This window comes from Dama dama, chromosome 33 (genome assembly GCF_033118175.1).
Source record: "Dama dama isolate Ldn47 chromosome 33, ASM3311817v1, whole genome shotgun sequence".
NCBI lineage: Eukaryota > Metazoa > Chordata > Mammalia > Artiodactyla > Cervidae > Dama > Dama dama.
Genome location: NC_083713.1, coordinates 60,716,639 through 60,738,982, shown reverse-complemented (window position 1 = coordinate 60,738,982; position 22,344 = coordinate 60,716,639). Strand labels below are relative to the sequence as shown.

The 22,344-nt window shown below is 38.4% G+C and overlaps 1 protein-coding gene across 1 annotated transcript in view; it reads left to right on the top strand.

Annotated features, from left to right (window-relative positions):
* The window catches only part of THSD7B (thrombospondin type 1 domain containing 7B), a 972,933-nt gene that overhangs the window by 938,511 nt on the left and 12,078 nt on the right, over nucleotides 1-22,344 (top strand). The window contains exons 20-25 of the mRNA XM_061135120.1: nucleotides 5,842-5,987; nucleotides 11,957-12,116; nucleotides 13,253-13,426; nucleotides 13,525-13,620; nucleotides 16,396-16,478; nucleotides 19,568-19,760. Coding sequence (XP_060991103.1) covers nucleotides 5,842-5,987; nucleotides 11,957-12,116; nucleotides 13,253-13,426; nucleotides 13,525-13,620; nucleotides 16,396-16,478; nucleotides 19,568-19,760 — 852 coding nt within the window. The remainder of the gene's footprint in view (nucleotides 1-5,841; nucleotides 5,988-11,956; nucleotides 12,117-13,252; nucleotides 13,427-13,524; nucleotides 13,621-16,395; nucleotides 16,479-19,567; nucleotides 19,761-22,344) is intronic.

Here is a 22,344-nt window from a genome sequence, read left to right as displayed (position 1 = left end):
TCCCTGGACCTGAAAGTATGGTCAGAACAGAGAACCACTGCATTTGACTCTGTATCTTTTTATGAATGTATGTATTGACAAATACATAACCAGTTTTCAGGAATTCTTTTACTGCTTAAAGTTTCCCACACCTTCCCTTTGTCAGTGGAGCCTCAGAGCAAAGCCTGACTACTGCTGAGTTCAGTGGGAGTGTGATCTGGTCCCATACCCTTTAAACCTATGTGTAGGTAGTAGTATTGGTCTCTCTTAGGGTTCCATGTGTTAGAGCTAGCAGGCCTCACTATCTTTCTTATTTTTTTTTTCTGGAAGTCTCATCAAGTAATCTTTTTTCCTTAATTGCCAGAAATTATTGCTAATTTAATAGTAGGCTTAGTATCACTGCTGCTTATAATGAGTTTTCAATATTCCTCAAGGGAGGAGAGGAAAAGCTTAGAGAGAATTGTAAGCAAACTTAACCTACTGTAATTTAAGGTCTTTATCCAATTGGAAATGTATTTGAAAACTAATGCTTTGCTCTCTTTTATAGCCTGAAGTGTAGATGAATAAGAGCATCAGTTTCTATATCTCATTGGTATTATCCATTAAACATATTGTCTATATCAACTATTGAATTCAGGTTTCAGATAGATTCAGAAACCCAAACAAGAGTTGTCTGTAAAGTGTCCAAGAAATTTCTCTCCTTCTCAGATTGGCTGCATGAGGATGTAGATGGCAGCATCCTTCTCTCTTACACGGAGGGCAGAGGAGTGCAGGCCAGGGTGTAGTGGTTTTGGTGGGACCAGGCTGAATCATTACGGACTTCATAGTTGTGCGCATTTCATGTTATAAAGCCCAGGAGAATATGAGTAGCATACTTTATATTCCCATTACAGGCTTGTTCCAGGGCCAGGTCAAGGAACTGATATAAAATAGTAGTTGTCAAAATAAACGTTTAAAAATATTAAGACTTAGCCAGCACCTACTATATTTCAGATATGCTGTAGTTTCTATATGGTGTATTTTCATTCATACAACCAACATGAGGTTAGTCCAAGGAGTCCTCATCATCTCCTTAGTCTTCACCTGAATCAGCATAATTGTAAGATCTGTAGGAAGCAGAACTCCTCATACTATCAAAACACCCACTGATGAACTGACCACTTGTAAAGCCATCCCCCAGTCAATGAGCCTCCTGGAGTGATACATGTGCTCTGTCACTGCATCAGGGTGTCTGCTGGTACATCTCTAGCTGCAAATGGAATGTGTACACAAAAGATTAAAGGGAGCTCTTGAGGAAATTGATGAAAAGTAACTAAAATAATAGATTCTATGACCAAACTATGAAACCCACATGATAACAATAAACCCTTCCTAGGGTCATCATAAAATTATGATTAAGAAATATCAATAGTTTATTTGTTCTTTGTGTTAATAACTGCATAGTTGTAATTATCTTCATGTAATGATACTAGATAAAATAAATATAATTGATATTAGATAATGATAGTGGTAGTTGATATTAGATAAAATAAACCCACTTGCATATTTTTAGTTCCACAATAAGTCCCATTTAGAGATTTATTATGTATTTAAAATAATGTAATTCCTATGAAATAAACTAATTTTAAGTGGCATTTTCCCCATTGTGAATTATCCTCAGATAATGAGGACTATCTGTGTACTTAATTTTATTTTACAGAAGAGGAAATTGATGCTTAGAGGGGCTAAAGTACTTTCAAACAGTCACATCATTTACAAGCTGTTAACTTGAGAGAACTGTTTCCAAACAGAGAGTTTTGATGCCAAGTCCAGGTTTCTTTGCATCATACATCAGCTGCTTTAAAATGGTCTTTCTCATATTCTACAACAGATCATAACTTTAAATATATTTCATTTGGCTACATTTTCCACTGTCTTATCTCTCACGTGAAAATCCCTGTCATCAAAATAATTCCTTGTCTTCTGTCCTTAAAGGTCCCTTTTAGAATAACCGTGCTGAGAGAGAGGTGCAAGGCTGAGTATTACATCCAACATGGTGCTTAGATTCCAGAGACCGTTGGAAATGGCAGGGCTCCTTGTATTCCATGTAGCTAGATATTATATTTGCAACTTCAGGAATTGTGGGGAAAGTTCCTAATTGTGGGATACTTTCTCTGATTATTTAGTTTATAAGATTCCTGATTTAAAAAGGAACTTATTTAAAGATAGTACCTCACAGAAACTTAAGGTAAAGCAAGTACCTTTTATACTCTCATGCATTTATAAACAAAGTTTTCTTATTGAATATTAATGTTAGCCAGTTAAACATAATATAAAATATTTGTTTTTCTCTTTCTGACTTACTTCACCCTGTATGACAGACTCTGGGTCCATCCATATCACTACAAATAAACCGACTGTGTTCCTTTTTATGGTCTAGTAATATTCTATTATATATATTATATATATCACATCTTTTTATTTATTTTTAATTCAAGAATAATTACAATATTGTGTTGTTTTCTACCATACATAAATGTGAATCAGCCATGGGTGTACATATGTCCCTTTCCTCTTGAGCTTCCCCCCCACCTCCCACCTCATCTCACCCATCTAGGTTATGCTGGGCTTCCCCAGTGGCTCAGCGGGTAAAGAATCTGCCTTCAATGCAGGAGACAAAGAAGACATGGGTTCAGTCCCTCGATCAGGAAGATCCCCTGGAGGAGGAAAATGGCAACCCACTCCAATATTCTTGCCTGGAAAATCCCATGGACAGAGGAGCCTGGCGGGCTACAATCCAAAGGGTCGCAAAGAGTTGAACACAGCTGAGCGACTACTTCTTTATCCTTGAAAAACAGTACAGATGAACTTAATAGCAATGCAAGAATAGAGATGCAGACATAGAGAACAGACATGAAGATACAAAGAGGAAGGGAAGGGTGGGACCAATTTGGAAATTAGGACTGACATATATACACTACGATGGGTAAGAGAGATAGCTAGTGAGAAGCTGCCGTATAGCACAGGAAGCTCAGCTCTGTGCTCTGTGATGACCTAAAATGGGTGGGATGGGGATAGGGGATGAGAGGGAAGCTCAGGAGGGATGGGATACACGCATACATATAGCTGATCCACTTTGTTGTAGAGCAGAAACTAACACAACATTGTCAAGCAATTATATTCCAATAATCAAAAAAGAAAAAAAAAACATAATATACTTCAAAATATAGAATTATATGCTTCTTGGTAGTAGTTGACATTGTTTAAGCTTATCTTTGTGTTTGGATAGCAAAAAGCAGAGAAATCATATGGCTGGCCTTTCAGTGAGTGGTTAGAGGATGTCATTTTTTTTTTTTTTCTATTGACTTCATTAGGTCCCCCCACCCCACATCTATGTCCAGCAGAAAATATCTGTCACTTTAATGGAAATAAATAAAATAGTCCTAAAGGAATGGCAGTGATGCATGCCATCAATTCAAGAACAAGCTTGAAGTGATTTGGTTTTAATGAAATAGAACCTCTTTAGCTGTGATAAAGGTGACACTACATTGTCATTAGTCTTACAAAGATGGATAGAGAACAGGATGCAATTATAATGACAATAGAATAATAGATATTTAGTTCAAGAGAATAAACATAAAAATTATTATAAAACTGAAGAGTATTTAAGTAAGAGTTAATGTGAAATATTGAGCCAAATGCATTCATTGAGCAGGGACAATGTTTCATATGAATAAGGTGATGTCCAACAAGTATGATTTGATTTGAGTGATGTTGGGAGGGAACATTGGTCTAAATGTAAATGTTCTGCTGTGTGCCCAGGAATGCAGAATTTGTAGGTTCTGTTGTTCACAAAGCCTCAGTTACTGATGACACAAATTTTATTGCCACCTTATGTTTCTTTTCTGTTTCCCATAGAAAACCTAGATCAGTCCATTCCTTGCTGTCTTGTCTGGGCCCTCACGTGATGTTCTCTTGCATTAGCATCTTGGCTAATACAGTCATCTCTGTAGCAAAACTCTCTGGGTTTGAATCCTGTTCTGCAACTTGCTATGTTTTTCACCTTAAAGAAGTGACAAATTCTGTGCTGCAAGTTGCTTATCTATAATATGTGAAAATAATAGAATTTTCCTCTAGGACTGTTATGACTATTCAGTGAGTCAGTATATATGTCTTTAGAAAATTGCTTAGCAATAGCATCACACATGTTTGCACACCAGATAATATCATAGAGACAGTTTACAAAAATATGAATTAAACAAATATTCAATTAGTGCTTAATATATAGGGAGTCTCATGTTAGAGACAGAGTCTCCGGCCTCAAGGAATTTAGAATGCAGTGATGAGAATATCCTAGTTTTCTTCAAGGGTCTTCTTAAAGAGAATTGACTTTCCACCATATCTATGATAATATTCTGGTGACCACTAAGAGGTCTAGTCCACTGAATGTGTTAGTTACCCTTACTTCTCCCTGAACTTGAGGACATCTGAGAATTATGCTTACCTAAGGTTTTCAAGTAAATTCTATGCAGAAGTGAAGTCATTGCTATCTGCCCATTTCTCTTAAAATATAAATGTATAATCTTTGATTCTCACTTTTATTAGCTTTAACAGTGTTCCTTCAATCTGTTCTGTCCCTGGCTCTTTGTCCAGCCACACTGGCCTTCTGTCAGGTCCTCAAACCTGTCCTTCTCCTCTGTACCTCATGACCTATTCACACGCTGTTTCTTCTGTGTGGGTCAGTGAGCCACTCTCTGTACATCATGTCTGACTTACTCCTTCGGATTTCTGTTTAAAGCTCAACTGCTCAAGGAAATATTCTCTGATTCTTTCGCAGACTGGGTGGCATCCCCATAACATGCTCTCGGAGAACCTTCTGTTTTTCCCTTCACATTTATCACGGATAAAATCACATAATTAATTTTATAACAACAGTAGAAGGGCATTGGATTCACACATGACTAATATTAAGGAAACTATATGCATACCATAGTTCATCAGTAACAAATGAGTAAAGACAAGAGTGAGTGGGAGAGAAAGCAGGAGCACGAAACATTTAAATTCCATCCATTATTCCTATTAGTAAGTTTATGACCTGATGCCTAGCAGTGGGTATAAGATGACATGAGAGTCCTGCTCTTTCCTGAACCATTCTTATTAACCAATTTCCTCTCATTAGGAAAAAATGTTTTTCAATCATCATGGCTTCTTCACACAAGTTAACAACTTTATCTTATATTCAGTGAAAAAGAGAAATTGGTCCTAAACTCTAGGAAAACTGGTCATGTTGAATTAATGGAGTGACACTACTGGAACCACACTAGGGAATTTTCTAGAGTAATCTTGGCATCTCCCTAGGGAATTTTCTAGGGTAATTTGGATTATGTGCAATTTTCTACCTCACTTGATGATTTAGAACCTAACATAGGAAATGCCATTCTCTTTTTGCTTAATATTGGTGATTCTAGCCTAGAATGTAAGGTTTGTGAAGGCAGGAGGTACATCAGGCTGTTTTATCACTGCACCCCTAGCACATGGCAGGATGCTTTGGTTACTCTAGAGCTTAATAAAGAAATATTTATTAAATGAATTAACATTCTGCCAGTGTTTACGAGGTCAGTCTATTTGGCAACAGTACAGAGTTTGGACATAGGATGGCTGAAGTAGAAGACAGAGTTTCAGATCCACAAGCATATGCAGATCTTGGAGGACCTGTATCTCCGTGGAAACCTAAATTAAAATAGCAAAATAACTTAAACCTGGACATGACAAAGTTCAGCGTGATTTAGTGAAGACTTTTATATATATGGCAACATTCTGTTCTTTAATTCCTTTTTTAGCCAAACTCTAACAGAAAAGCTGACATTGTCCTTCTCATTTTAGGTCAGAGGAGCCGGACTCGATTTATCCTTATGCCAACCCAAGGAGAAGGCCGGCCATGTCCCACAGAGCTTACCCAGCACAAAACCTGCCCCATGACCCCCTGCTACAGCTGGGTCCTCAGCAACTGGTCTGCATGTAAATTGGAGGTAGGTCACATAATGACATTTAAAGAAATGTTTCTCAGTCTGTCCAAAGTACTTGTCTGTTCAAACCTACAAGGTGATGGAACAAACTTCACAGCACCAGGGGCCTTGCACAGTGTATTTTTATGCAATAGAGACCATGGAAAAAAGAACCAAATGACTTAACTTCATACAGAGTGATCTTGCTAGGAAAATAAATGCCCATCGTTATCAACTATTTGTAATAAGTTGGATCAGGGGACTTTCAATCTTTTTAGCATCTTAAAGAATTTTCTATCTTCTTGCCTGTTTGGAAATATCAAAGCATTATGCAATTAGGCAAAACCCTGATGCTATAGAAATGCACAACCTGTCATAGACTGTATTTCTTAAAAAAGCACTTTTAGGCTTAGGCAAAATCTTGCATGTGGGCAGAAAACCAAAAGTGTATGAAAGTTATATTTTAACATTATTACACAAACCAAGGTTACTACATTTTCCTCAATGATTGCTTTTTATTGACCTGAAATATAAATGCCTAGTAACATCATAATATATCACATACCCAGAGCTTTTGCTGGGTCAGCAATGATGCTCTATGGCATTTTCTCTCTGGTTTCTTGTGTAAGAAAAAAGCACACTGATTTTTCTCTATTTTCTTGTTTTACTAGTTTATCCTTCAGTTCATATTCCAAGGCAGATTTAATTAGGTAACAATAATTGTGATTATGCATTAAGATATCTGCAGAGTATTCTCACAGTGTTCCTGTCAGGATGACATTGTTGTGCAGCATCATTATCTTGCAGAAGTTAAGTGCCCATGTATTTTAATAAGTCCCAGAGGAATAAAAATGGGTGGTACATTTGTTCAGTCTCCTTTTCACAGAAAATAAGGCACCATGCTAATTAATTCAATAGTAACCTAATGGCTTTAAATATGAATACTTTGTGTACTCAGTCCAAAACTCTCTTTCCTAAATCATCAACAGTTTTTTTCAGTACTGCTTAGAATCACAAATAAGAAATGGAAGGAAGATTTCTCCTAATAATGGTTGAGAGAGTAGAGAAAACAAATTCAAAGAATTTAGGAACCCATGGCATGAAAAGAGAAAAGACAGGAAGAAGAAGGGAAGGATGGGGACAAACTGCACACACTCTGTCTCACCAGCCATCCAGCTGCTACTGTTCCTCACTTGTTCTTTTGTATTGAGATGGCCGAAAGTTCATTTGGGTTTTTCCATAAGATGTTATAGAAAATCCCAGGTGAACTTTTTGACCAACCCAATACTTTTCCTTTTATCTTCCTGGGTATCAAGAGCTTTTTTTTTTTTTTTTTTTTTTCAAATAGACAAGTCTGCCAGTTTGTCTCCTAGGAGCATGCAGGGGAAATGTCAAATGTAATGTTTGAAATTTTGCTGTCACACACTGAACTTTAGCTGGAACCATAGGGGCTGAAGTGGTGGGTGGTGAACATTCTCTACAGCAGTGCTTGTGGAGGTGGGGAGAGGGGGTTGTGGCATCTGATGGAGATACCCAGGCACGGGGGCCCTGGAGACCATGAGAGCAGGTGTATCCAGAGATACACCTTAGTGCCTTAGATTTCTAGATGAGGTCATTCCATTCACTGACATTTCCAGTCAGGAGGAAACTGGAGTTAGCCTCAATCCAGGCAAAGCAAAACAGGCAAAAAAAAAATCTCAGAAAACATGTCTGTATTAATTATCCCTGTGTGGGCACCTTACCTGTAGGAGATCAACAGCATTCTTCCCCCAAAATTTGGAATGAAATTGAAGCTGTTCAAAGATATTATATCCAAAAACTTTTCACTGTCACGTATTCCCATCTGATGTGACAGTAAAGTCAGTAACTCAGAAGCAAAAGAGAAAGAGAATCTTGATGATATTTGAATTTTTGCTGAGTTTGAACTGCATTCCTGAAGACTGATTTTGAATGCTTTGTGAGATACATAACACAAGACATTTTCAATGGGTCTCCTTTTCTTACACATCAATGTAAGCTGAGTTTGGGGAATTACTGATCAAAATACACATGAACCTCCACATACAAAGCAAGTGCACCTTTCTCACAGCTGTCCTTCTGCTTCCCTTGGTTCTGTAATATCCTGACCTGTCCGATACGGGTTGCAGATTTATTCACTGGAGGTGGTGGTTGAAGTGGCTGATTGCCATCAAGTGGATCAAACCCCAAACAGAGGAGCTTGCCCAGGGCACGGTGGATGTGCCAATTCTGTCACCATCATCTGTGGAAAGAGATTTGCAAACGAAAAAGTGTTTATCCTCAGGCTTCATTTTTTTTCAGGGTTTCCTAACTCCTTCCGAGTTTCTTAGCTGATAACACGTATCACACATATGTTGCAAAATCTGTTTCAGAGCTCAGACTCTGGAGTCTCTCGGGTCTAATTTTGTTTAGATTTTATTTTATATATTCTTAAATATTATTTTGTAGACTTCTTCATCTATTCCTTAGTATTTCTCAGAACTTCTCATTTTGAAAAGTGGAATAACATGAAGGTACACCCTCTACTCTTCACTAGAGTCACCATTTTACATTTATGTATATTTATAGACTCACACACTTATTTTGTATCCATTATTTAAATATATATCAGTAGGCTTTTATTTTTGTTTATTTAAAGATACTTGAGTGTTTTTATTTATTTTTTGTTTGTTTTAATAGTTGGCTGCACCCTGCAGCATGTGGGACCTTAGTTCCCTGACCAGGGACTGAACTTGTGCCCCCTGCATTGAAAAGTGGTGTCTTAACCCCTGGACTATCAGGGAAGTCTCTAGACTGTATTTTTTTAAAGTAGTTTTCAGTATACCAAAAAACTGAGCAGAGAGTTTCCATATGCCCCTTAATTTCCCAAACTCGCATGCTTCCCCCTGTTATCAGCATCTTTGCAGGTCTAATTTTGGTCAAAATTTTTTTTCCAGTTCCTCACTCTGCATTTTTTGCCAGGTTTTCAAACTCTCCAAACTCTGTTTACTTATGTATACCACAGGAGGAGCAGTAGTACCTGTTTTACTGGGGGTTTTGGTAGCGATTAGACAAGTCATCAGAGAAGGCAATGGCACCCCACTCCAGTTCTCTCGCCTGGAAAATCCCGTGGACGGAGGAGCCTTGTAGGCTGCAGTCCATGGTGTCGCTAGGAGTCGGACACGACTGAGCGACTTCACTTTCACTTTTCACTTTCGTGCATTGGAGAAGGAAATGGCAACCCACTCCAGTGTTCTTGCCTGGAGAATCCCAGGGACGGGGGAGCCTGGTGGGCTGCTGTCTATGGGGTCGCACAGAGTCAGACACGACTGAAGCGACTTAGCAGCAGCAGCCAAGTCATGTGTAGTGCTGAGCGTAGTAGCTGACATAAATCTAGAGCTCAGTAAATTGAGGTTGTTATTATAGGTTTTATTAAAACTCTGATTATGGGTACGAGCACCAGCTGCTGATCCACATCTGGTGATGCTGATGCCGAGCAGACAGGAAGTCCATCAATGATCTGGACAGCGGAGACTTAGTGGCAGAATTCTGACTGTTGACCATCTTGTTCTAAGAAGCCTGGCTCAGTTTTCAAGGCCTGGTGTGTAAAGTCTCATGAGTGAGACTAGATGAATGCTTGCTTTATGAATGAAATTATCATTCTGCTGCTGATTTCTCCTCATACTGTGGCTGTGGTTGTCAAAGGTGTAAGAGATTAAGGTGGAACATGGATACATACTAGAAACATATTATTGTTTGTCTTGTTTCTGAAAGTGCTCCCTAATGACTAGTTTCCCCTTGTTTCTGCACACTCCATCTCCTGGGATGTCAAACAAAGCTCTAATCAATTGCATCTCCAGTTACCTGAGGTTCTAGAGAGCAGTAACTTCAAACTTCAGACATGCTGCAGTATCGTCAGACTCCAAGTTCATGAATTCTTGACACTCTACAGTGAAACATGTACCTTATGCAATTTAGCCATGCATCCCTCACCTGGAATAATAAGTTATAGAAAGAACCCTCCCCCAAACCCAAATTTAACTTATGCTAGTTATTTTCAACTTTAGGGTATAAATATTTACTAGAACATTTGGTTTGGATGAATATATTGTGAATTGATTTTGAACCTCCATTTCTCAAAAAAAAGTGCACTTGGGTTCATAACTAGGGCATATTTTTTTAAAACCATTTCACAATGGTTAGAGCAGTTATGAGGTATTGAGATAGCAAGTGTGGGGATTGCCATCTTAGATAAACAAAGCACAATTCTTGTTAAAACATCTATGGAAAAGGATGTGATGGTCCCAGTTTGTGTGTCTGCTCAGATGATTCAGTCTCTAAGTTGCAGTATCTTAGAGCTCTTCCAAGTTGCACCTTTTTTTTTTTTTTTGGCCATTATAGCTTTGAATCTGAAAGAATTTTTCTCAGCAGCCTCTGCACCACCCTGCACATCCGGCAGCCCATCCACCACCTGCCCTTGGTGCTTAGCAGCTGCTGCCACTGTGCCTTGACCTGGCTGGTGCTCAGCAGGCCCATCAGCCTCTGAGTCACCTGCTCCACACCCCGGAGCACTGTCGTGACTGCTTTAGCTGCCCACCATGGACCTCTTCAATCCTGCTGCTGCCAGAGCCACAGAAGCTCTAAGGTCTAGCAATGTAGTTTGAGTCCTGTAGTGGGAGGGAGAAATAAGGAGGAGCTGAAACTCAGTTTCCCAGTGCAGATCCCAGCTGTCCAGTTATCACCTAATAATGGGTTGTAGCATGTAGCATCCTTGTCTGCAGCAACAGAGTCTGTGCAAATGTTCTTTCTCTCTCTCTCCATCCACACCAGAAGTAATCATAAAAACTCTTGGTCTTCCACCTATTTCCTGGTAATGGGAGCTGAGTAACATACCTTGGAAGTATACGGAAGTTTCCCTGGGATGACAGTTGATCAATGAGAACTGGATCCATGGAGGAGCTGGCATATCCATGGAGGAGCTTCCTCTCCCTTTTTCCTGCCACCACATATTGGATGATCCATGTGGCCTGTCTAAACAATGTGATTGACCAAGAAACCAGCTGTGTTTACTGTGAAGTTGAGGCCAGTTGACAACACACTACCTTATATTTGCTTTTCCTCTGCACCTGTGATGGCTTGCTCAGCCTCACTCTTGCACCCCTGGGATTTCACCTCCTTAGTATAGAAGCTTTGCCTTGGGCTCTGTTTTCTAAGGCATTTATGCAGGAAAAAAAAAAAAGCCACAAAACTACCCTCTCCAGTTATCCAAATATCCAATGGACTTCTTTTTGAAATATGAGCACCTGACTAAAACTGAGGAGATAATACTCACCTTGTGAGTATCTGCTAAAAATGTTAGAGTAGGAAGTCTTTCATCAGGCAGATGGTTGAGCTAGATAACCACAAAGCTTCTGTTTCTGAGAGACACTGCATATTTTTTTTCTAATTGGCCAGAATAATCTGAGTGGGATTTGTATATGTCTTCAAAGAATAATATTCAGCACAGAAGGCATTCTGAGAAAATCAGTGTTTTACTGGAAACCCCAATCTAATCCACATGAGAAAGTACTGAATTCCCTACAAAAGAAAAACAAGCAAAGCAAAAGAGAAATGTACACCCTGTGGTTGTACATGCTCTTTTGGGGAGTGATTATGGATTAGGCCACTTTATCACATACACCTAGACAAATTAGGTATCGTTTTTCTTTTTCAGTCAATCCTGGCTGAGCTCCAGAATGAATCGTCATATTCTGAGTGCATAAATTTCAAGGCATAAATTTGCATTTCTGCTTCAGTTGCTCTGTCAGCTCTAAGAGAATTGCTCAGGGATGCCTTATTATCAACAACTGAAAGATAACTCTCAAGAGGAGGAAGCTGCAGAAATATGCAACTGTGTTTTTTTGCTTTTTGGTTTTTTTGCCCAAGAGATGGTGGGAGCTAAAACTTTGAGATGTTCCTGATTTGGCCAATGCTGACAGCATCCTTTCCTCTGACAGGGTGGAGACTGTGGGGAAGGCGTCCAGGCCCGCAGCCTCTCCTGTGTGGTCCACAACGGTTCAATATCTCCCTGGACTGTACGTGTAGACAATGCACTGTGTGGAGAGATGCCCTTTCAAGACAGCATCTTGAAACAGCCGTGTTCAGTGCCTTGCCCGGGTAGGCAATTTTAAATGATTCGGAGTGCCTTCCATGGTGACCTTTTTATTTCTTTTTCTGTTTTTTGGAGTTCTCTCTCATCCAAGTTGGAGTTTGTAACTAACTTTAATCCATGTGTCATTGGTTATCACTTTGGAATATACCTAACAGCTTCTATAGAGGCAAAGTAGGCTGGCAGAGCAAGTCAGGGGGAAGCACTAGACTTAGAAATGTAAGAGCTAAGTTAGAACCTTGTCACTATCACATCACTGGCATTTTGCCTGGGACATGTACTTTTGTCGCTTTGAGCAGTGGTTGCTCCATCTAGAAAATGTGTTAATAATACCTGACCACACCAAGCACATTGCCAGCATTCAAAAAACATTGACTGAATCCATGAGTGATGAGCCCTGGCTGATGACATGGTGATGACAAGTAAGGCTAAAAATGAAAGCACTCTGTTAAACAAGCAAGTTCTATGTAATTGTGAAGGCTATTCTTAGTTACATAAGATTTATGAGTTTATTTTAATCCTAATAACACAACTTACCTTGTATGGCAGGAGCTTAAGGTGGCTAAATATATCCTTATGTATTCTTATAATATGGCATGGAACATATATGTGTATATACGTACATTCATACATATTGACATATATATATATATATATACATATATATATATATGTATATATATATACACACACACACAAATTGTGCATGTTTGGATTGTTAAATGAACCATTCTTTAAGTTTAAAGCTACTCTACTTCTTTCTTTTATATAATTTCTGTGAACATCCATTTTATGATGTTATGATGCTCTTTAAAAACTGAGTTGCTATAATCTTTACACTTCCTTTTAAAATTTTTATTGTCACTAGTAGACACTAGTGTTCTCCAGATAAAACTGCCATGATTTGAGGCAAAATAAGTGCAGTATAGTGCTTGGCACTTTTCGTTCAACTAAAAACCATAAATTACTTCCTCACTCCTAGTGCTTTCTAATTAGAAAATTTGTCAGCATAGAATTTGTAGTTTCTGGAATGCACCTGGTCACCGCGGCACCACACGAATCCCACTGTGAACCCTGTGTGTGTAAACGGGGTCAGGGGCCAGTTTTCACGGTTTCCTCTGCCCTGTGCTGCATGATCCTCCAGGAGACTGCCATTTAACAGAATGGTCAGCGTGGAGCACGTGTGAGCTGACCTGCATTGATGGAAGAAGCTTCGAGACTCTGGGTCGCCAATCTAGGTCAAGGACATTTATAATTCAGTCTTTTGAGAACCAAGACAGCTGCCCCCAGCAGGTTCTAGAAACACGCCCTTGTACAGGTACCAAAGCACTTTTCAACTCTCAGCCTTGATTGATCAATGCTTATTCTGCTTTGATTGAGGCATAATAGAACCACTGTTATTGTATTTACTTGCAGGAGGTAAATGTTATCACTACACATGGAAAGCAAGTCTTTGGAACAATAATGAACGAACTGTGTGGTGCCAACGTTCAGATGGCATTAACGTCACAGGTATTCCTGCCTAAGATTCATGTGGGCACTTCGGAAAGATCTCTGAGTGTTGCTGTTGGTGAGAAGAATTAGCTTAAAAAATTATAAGCAAGGGAAGACTGGGGAGTGGACTTAGATGAGCTTCATGGCAAGTTGCCATTAGATCTTTGCATCCTAGAAAGCAAACCGTTCTATATGAAGTCCCATAATATATCAGATGGCCTACCTGGGTGGCACAATTGTAAAGAATTCGCCTGCCAGTGCAGGAGCCGTAGGAGACAGGGGTTCAATCCCTGAGTCAGGAAGATCCCCTTGATAAGGAAATGGCAACCTATTCCAGTAGTCTTGCCTGGAGAATTCCATGGACAGAGGAGCCTAATGGGCTACAGTCCATGGTGTCACAAAGAGTTAGATATGACTGAGTGACTAAGCATACACACACACAGTATATCAGACAACTTAACGTAGTTCAGTTCAGTTCAGTTCAGTCGCTCAGCCATGTCCGACTCTTTGTGACCCCATGGACTGCAGCACTCCAGGCTCCCCTGTCCTTCACTATCTCCTGGAGTTTGCTCAAACTTATGTCCATTGAGTCAGTGATGCCATCCAACTATCTTATCCTCTGTCGTCCCCTTCTCCTCCTACCTTCAATCTTTCCCAGCATCAGGGTCTTTTCCAAGGAGTCAGTTCTTCACATCAGGTAGCCAAAGTATTGGAGTTTCAGCTTTAGCATCAGTTGATACATAATAAAATTTCCTTGAATATCATGATCTAAGACAAAAACTGAAAGACACAGATGTTGGTTTAAAACAATGGTCTCTAAAATTGTAAAAGATGTACCTTTTCAGTAAAAGGTATTTGAGAACAGACCTCAAACTATCCTAAAATCCCACACTACTGCGCTCATGTATCATGTTATGAAACATATACAGAAATTGAAATTAAGAGTTGATAAAGATATAATAAAAGCTAAAATATATTAATGATTAAAAACATTTTCCTGTAAATTATAGATGCTTATGTTCATGTACTGAAAGTTTCATTTTTTAACAATGTGGTAGCCTTGATTATTATTTAATATCTGAATAAATATTGAAGGAAGGGTTCCTCATTCATGACAGTGAATGCAATTAGATTCTACAAATCGTCTTCTCAATCATTTTAAAGGGGTTTGCTTCGATGCCTTCTTATGAAAGAAAATCAAATTGTCTTTCTTTTTACTTAGTGCCAGGGCTAAGAGCTTGTCAGAATAGAAGAATCTCGATTTTTCTATTGGAATAGAAAGATTGTCTGCTTCACCTTTTTCTAGCTTACTCGTTTTTTCATTATTGATTGTCCCTTAACCCATAGTTTTTGCATACAATCATTTAAGTGACTTGCCCATTGTGTAAGTTAATGTTAAAACTAAATAGACTGTAAGTCTGCCTAACCAGGAACACAGAAAGCATCACTTGCTGCAGTGTGCTGAGAGTTTACCAACCGGTGAGGGTTCCACTTCCAGATTCTCTGCGTGGAGTACCTCGTGGCTGGTGGACATCCCAGGGCCACCTGATGAATGAGCTCAGGTTACCAGTGTCACCTGCTAAGTATTATCACAGCTTAATTTCATTGCTAAAATGTAAAGTGTGGGCTAAAATATACAAATTCTAACATGTTTTTCCTGGCTCTCAAGTGATCTTCTCCTCATGGAGTATACACACTGCATGGTGGAGATCCCTGGTTCAAGGAGGAAAAAACACCACCTCCAAACTCTGTTGGCAGTGACAAGGCTGTGTGGTTACTGCCACTAACACATGATCAATTTCACACCTACCTGCTCATTCTGGATCCTGGTGTTTTGTTTTTTTCCCCTGCGGAAATTATTTTTCAAGCAACAGATTTTAGCTATTTCATTCTTCAGAAAAATGTAGATGCAACTCCCTATGCAGCCTTAAGCACAAAATTTTCTCTAGTTACAAAATCATAATTTTATGTTATGGTTATATACTATATAATTGGTTGACAATTATAATAATGCAGAGACTAGAACCTATAAATGCAACCAGTGATATATAAATGTAGCTTCAATGGTGCCCTTGATAATATGTCAACTTCTTTGCTGGTACTTTGAATCCAGGAAGGCACAACTAATATATAAATGATTTTTAGATTATAGAGATATTATTCCATCTAGTTACTCAAAGCTATTTTAATAAGGACCTGCAAGTACTAGTGTCAGATGTATGATTATCCCTGCTGGAGTGTATACGTTTGCTCTTAAAAATCTGTATGTGACTCTGCATGTGTGTGTATATGTGTGTATTCTGGCTGAAATACATTTAAAATGTTACCAAAATGTGTAATATTGTGGTCTCATGAATGGACTAGTGGCATTCTTTTAGTGTTTGGTTGTTGGAAATTGGTCTAGTGCCTAGTTTGGGAGCTGGAAAAAAACTATGTAGACAGATCTTTGAGTGTATATATTTTCTGCTACTGAACTTCAGTTGAGATTTCATCAATTCTTTTACTGATCCTGACACTCACAGGCTTTGCCCTCAAGTGAAGCCATATGATAGAATCACCTGGCCAACACGCAGGTATAAAATCTCAACTGTAAACAACTTCTGTTAGCAGAGCCTCCCATCTCAAACAGCCTTTCCTAGAATAGTCAACAAAATAAAACAGCCACACTGTCAGCAAACAGATTTAAAAAAAAAAAAAAAAAATACTGTTACAAGGTGGTCAGTGTCAGAGAGGAAAAGAAGTGAATATTTACCCTAGAAAAATCTGTAAATGATGGTGGGATTTCCTTTGTAGGAGGCTGCTCCCCTCAGGCACGCCCTGCTGCTATTCGGCAGTGTAACCCAGCTTGCAGAAAACCTTTCTCCTACTGCACACAGGTGAGTCAGGTGCTAGAGCCTTGGACAGTAATTTAATTGTGTTATATATGTGTTGTCTGATGTTTTCCAGTCTCCTTTATCCCAAGCAGCAATTCCATGGGCCCACGATACCACCTAGAGGCATTTGCAGAAGTAATTGCAGCTATTAAGAATTTCTTTGCATGGCCATGTCTTCAAGAAAGCAGTTTTTTATAGCTAACCTCTCTTTCAGATATCTAATCTCTGTTAGCTCTTTTTCGCCTCTGATTATTTCCTTCATTCTTAGCCTTTCATATACCTAAACTATTTTGCAAAATCTTTAAAAGGATATGTTCATGTTTGCTAAACATTAGGTACTAAAATTGATTACACTGTGATTAGTGTGTATAAATTTTAGTTGATTTTAAATAAGTTGATAGTATGGTTATGGGTAATAATTATGTGTGTGTATATATACACATTTTTTAAAGCAGAAATTTTTCTCCTTTTCCTTAATTCCCACCCATTACTGCTCAGGATTTAATGCAAAATGTACCATGTATTCTAATCAGTGACGCTCAAAGTGTACAGTGTATGTAGAAGAAAGGTATGCCCTGTCTCTCAAAAAAAGAAGTTTCTTCTTATAGTGTGTTCTTTCCAAAAATGATTTGGTTAAAATGATTCAAATGCTCCATTCTATTTTATGGACCGTCTACTTCAAGTAGAAGTAGGTTAATTCTTTGACACAGGAAAGCTAGGGATTAAGTTGCCAGTGGAAAAAAGAAGGAAAAGATCAGCACCGACTTCATGGGCTAATGATGTTTGTGAAATAGCAGTTGTGGCTTCCCACCAACTCTCTGGATACCCTCTGTAATAAACATAAAATACCTGTTCCCTTGAACCTTTGTCCTATATAACTGGTTACCAGCTTTTCATTCAGACTAAATAGAGACACATCTTGAAAAGATGGCTTTCATATCTGAGCTTGTACCAATTTTCTTCATTAGTTTCTCCCCATCGAACACTGAGTAATGTCTTTAATTAAAACCACTGGAAATATTTATAATGATATCTGTCATTATACAATCTCTACCTAAAAATTAGAAGTTAAAAAAACATAATTAATAAATGCCTAATTTTTAGTTTTAGTATATGTTACTCCTCAAAATCATGTGTTCAGTCAACAACTTATGACCTAAGAAAATAGTTCACTTCAGTCACTAAGTCATGTCCAATTCTGCGACCCCATGGACTGTAGCACGCCAGGCCTCGCTTTCCATTACCAACTCCCAGAGTTTACTCAAACTCATGTCCATCAAGTCGGTGATGTCATCCAACCATCTCATCCTCTGTCATCCCCTTCTTCTCCCGCCTTCAATCTTTCCCAGCATCAGGGTCTTTTCCAATGAGTCAGGTCTTCGCATCAGGTGGCCAAAGTATTGGAGTTTCAGCTTCAGCATCAGTTCTTCCAATGAACACCCAGGACTGATCTCCTTCAGGATGGACTGGTTGGATCTCCTTGCAGTCCAAGGGTCTCTCAAGAGTCTTCTCCAACAGCACAGATCAAAGCATCAATTATTCAGTGCTCAGCTTTCTTTATGGTCCAACTCTCATATCCATACATGACTACTGGAAGAACCATAGCTTTGACTAGACAGACCTTTTTTGGCAAAGGCATGTCTCTGCTTTTTAATATGCTGTCTAATTTGGTCATGACTTTTCTTCCAAGGAGTAAGCACCTTTTAATTTCATGCCCACAGTCACCATCTGCAGTGATTTTGAAGCCCAAAAAAATAAAAGTCCATCACTGTTTCCACTGTTTCCCCGTCTATTTCCCATTAAGTGACGGGACCAGATGCCATGATCTTAGTTTTCTGAATATTGAATTTTAAGCCAACTTTTTCACTCTCCTGTTTCACCGTCATCAAGAGGCTCTTTAGTTCTTCTTCGCTTGCTGCCATAAGGGTGGTGTCATCTGCATATGTGAGGTTATTGATATTTCTCCCTGCAATCTTGATTCCAGCTTGTGCTTCATCCAGCCCAGTGTTTCTCATGATATACTCTGCATATAAATTAAATAAGCAGGTGACAATATACAGTCATGATATACCCCTTCCCCTATTTGGAACCAGTAAGTATACATGGCTGATGCATAAAGAATGACATGAGTTACCATTTAAGGCTAAGGTATGTTGAGAAAATACCATAGTTTTATGTAAGGAATCCTAATAGCAAAGTCATAGAGATTCATAATCTCATGCTAATTTTCTATTCTCCTCTATTGCCTTTATGTTTCCTGGAGGAAGGAAGAGCAGTTATTTCAGTTTCACTTCCAGAGACAGATAGAAAATCTTTGTCCATTACATTGTATCATTATCAGTTTCTTTGAAAGGCTTATTGTGCATGAAAATTACCAGGAATCCACAGACAAATATGAAAGACCCATTGTCATGATGCCAACTAGGAATTTGATGATATGTTGTGACACTCAGGTTCTTCAAGATATCTAACTGTCTGCCAAAAGCATATGTCCACAAGAGGGAGGAAAGACAAAGTTTTTTTTTTCCCCCTTCACAGCCTTGGACTGTCTCCTCTTAGTGCAGAACTAAGTCTATGAGTGGAGAGCCGGTTCAGTCTAGTTCGTGATCAGCGGTAGAAGATGATAGAGGCAGAAAGAGACCTCAAAGAGCACAAAACTCAGAGAAGATATGCACATAATTTCTGTTGCTTTGCTTCTCAATGTTAAGGACAGATTGGAGTAAGCAGGCAGGAATCTGAAATAGCTGGGGGAAGAACCGAAGTAAATTTTTAATTAAAGCTTTAAACACCTCTATAAGAGAGAAAAGGACGTAGTTCATATTCTCTATTCACAAAAAATTATGGTTTCAATTTGAAAGGTGTAAGAATGATCAACCACTAGAAAGAACTGATGATTTATTGAAGTGTTGACTTTGGAAATCAGAAAGATGAACTATTTATTGAATTTTCATCTCTTTGCCAAGTCTGGTGCTGAAAAACCCTAAATTGCCATGACATATCATGCAACTATTAAGCAGTTCCAACAATTAAGGTGTTATTTTTTCATCTATACAACGCACTGTGTAACCATAAATGTATTTTTCATGCTGTAGGGTGGAGTCTGTGGTTGTGAGAAAGGCTATACAGAGATCATGAGATCAAATGGTCTCCTGGATTACTGCATGAAGGTACCAGGCTCAGAGGATAAAAAAGCTGATGTGAAAAACCTTGCTGGGAAAAACAGACCTGTGAATTCAAAAATACATGATATTTTTAAAGGATGGTCTCTCCAACCCCTTGATCCAGGTACATATCAGTTATGAGTAAGAAATATAAATTTTCTCTTGGGGGATTAGGGTTCATATTGTGACCACTGCTCATGATGGAAAGCATGGAGGGAAGAAGGGACAGAAAAGGCAATATGGTCTTGTTCAAGCTTTCTCACACTTGAGTGCCATGTAGTGTAAAATGTGTTCATGGGTGGTTGAGAATAAGTCTGTCAACCCCAGTCTGAGTTAAGGAAACAAAATATTAATCTTTGAAAATGTTTGAATTGTAAATTATCTTTGCCAAAGACTTTATAACTGTGAAGTTTTATATATAATTGAAAAACAAGAAAAGGAATAGATTCTCAGGAACATGGAGTTATGTAGGGAAATTCTAGGTACCCTATCTGGTTTGAGAAACACTAGTGATATAGTAAAACAGCATCAATTTCAGAGGCCAAGAGACCTTATGTGTATCATGGATCAGAGGTACCCGCTTTGTGATTGCATGTAATTTCTTTGCCTCTCTGGAACTGTTTCCTCGTCTATGAATCAATCTAGGTCCTGCAGAATTTTCATGAGTATTAGCACAGTGTCAGGCCTACAGGACTCAAAACTTAGTGGAGATCAAGGATAAGAACGAACAGTATTAGATAATTTCTCTGTACCCTATGATTCCATGCTGGTTGTATTGCATGACTCATCTCATTACATTCTTGCAACATAATGAGATGTTGTTATCCCCACTCTAGAGATTAGGATTCTGAAACTGGCAATGCAAACTAATTTGACCAAGGTCACACCACCAGTAAGTGACAGGAAAGTATGAAAGGCAAGCCAATAAGATCCTCACACAGCACTGGTGTCTACTTCCCTCTTTAACAATTGGACAAAAATATGAAAGCAAAATTCTCTGTGCCTAATGTACATACCTCTTCCAGAAAATAAAGTGCTGCGAATGACTGAGGGAGCTAGCATGACTGATGGAAGGAACCTTGAGAGGGAAGACCCACATGAAGCTCAGACAAAACATACCTTGGGAACTTTCCGCCCAGGCCCGAAGCCTTGGTCGTACCAAAGTGCCCTGATGACATGCTTAAATGAAGCAAAACTAGAGCCCAGACACAAAGGACCCTAGATCTAGTGGGAGAAACAAGACATTCTGAGACTAGCTTATAAGAATGACCACAATAACTTAAGTTTTGGTTCCCAAGTACATCTGGGCATGCCATAGATATTAAAAATCATATTCATTCTGTGATGTTTAGCTAATTTAGAGAAACAGACTTAAAGTTGAGGGAAGCATGCTATGAAATGCAACCAGGCTCACTCATTGCTTGTAGACCCTATTTCAGGGAGAGAATTAGGATGAGGTTCCAAGGAAATGAATTTTCAAATCCACAAATGAGGCCCTTAAACTTTGGAAACCTAACTAAAGCATTAATACCATGTATGTGTAATACATGTGTGTACACATATATTCATAAACAGATACATACATATATGTATACTCATATATACACTTGTATATGTATGTATGTATATAAACATATATGTAAAATATATATTTAGTCTGGGAGAAAGTTTATAACTTTCATTAGGTTCTCATAATGGGGTTGAAAATTTGAGCAACCTCTCAGGAAGGCAATTAGGCAAAACCTATCATACATATATACACACATATACTAAGAGAAGGATGTAAATAATTATATGATTGCTTATTATATAGCAAATGAATGGAAATAACATAAATCTCTACAAACGGAATAACAAAAAAACAAAAATATGATACAACTGTGTAATGTCTCTTAGGGGTATTAAAAAGGATGAGATGGACCTCCCTTTATGAACTAGCATGGAAATATTTTTAATATGTATTGTTAGGTGGAAAAGTAGTACCAAAGTGAATGATAAGGACCATTTGTGTCTTTTTTAAAAAGGGCATGCATGTTGTGTATATACTCTTTGCTTGCATTTGCAGAGAAAACTATGAGATGGTTCATAAATTGGTAACAGTGATAGCACCTGGGGAGGGAGCTCAGGTAGGAAGACTAATTTTCCACTACATATTTTTAATTATTTTTTATTGTAGTATAAATGTTTTACAGTGTTATGTTAGTTTCTGCTGTACAATGAAGTGAATCAGTCACATGCACACATATATCCCCTCTTTCTTGGCATCTATCCAGGTCACTACAGAGAACTGAGCTAAGCCCTCTGTGCTATAGTGCGATTACAGCATTAGCTTCTTATAAACAGCTATATTAATTCTTCTTTAAGTAACATGATTTAAAGGTCACCCAGATCACATACCTCTGCAATAGGGATTTAAAAGCACTGGATCTTACAATACTTCAGCTCTTTGAGGTTTAGGGGTAATAAGATGAAAGGTGCATTCTTACTCAGGGAAGACTTTTTTTAATTGCCAATGTAAAAAATTTAGAATAGGGGATCACATCATTAGTGTTTCAAAGAGAGCAAAATCAAAGCTTTGTTAAAAGTTTTATGACCATAAAAAAATGTCACTACTATGTTGAAAACTCATTCTAAAACTTGATTGAGGCTTGAAAGTGTCTTGTAAGCAAAAACTGTAATACACAGTCACAATATAATTGAAAGTAATA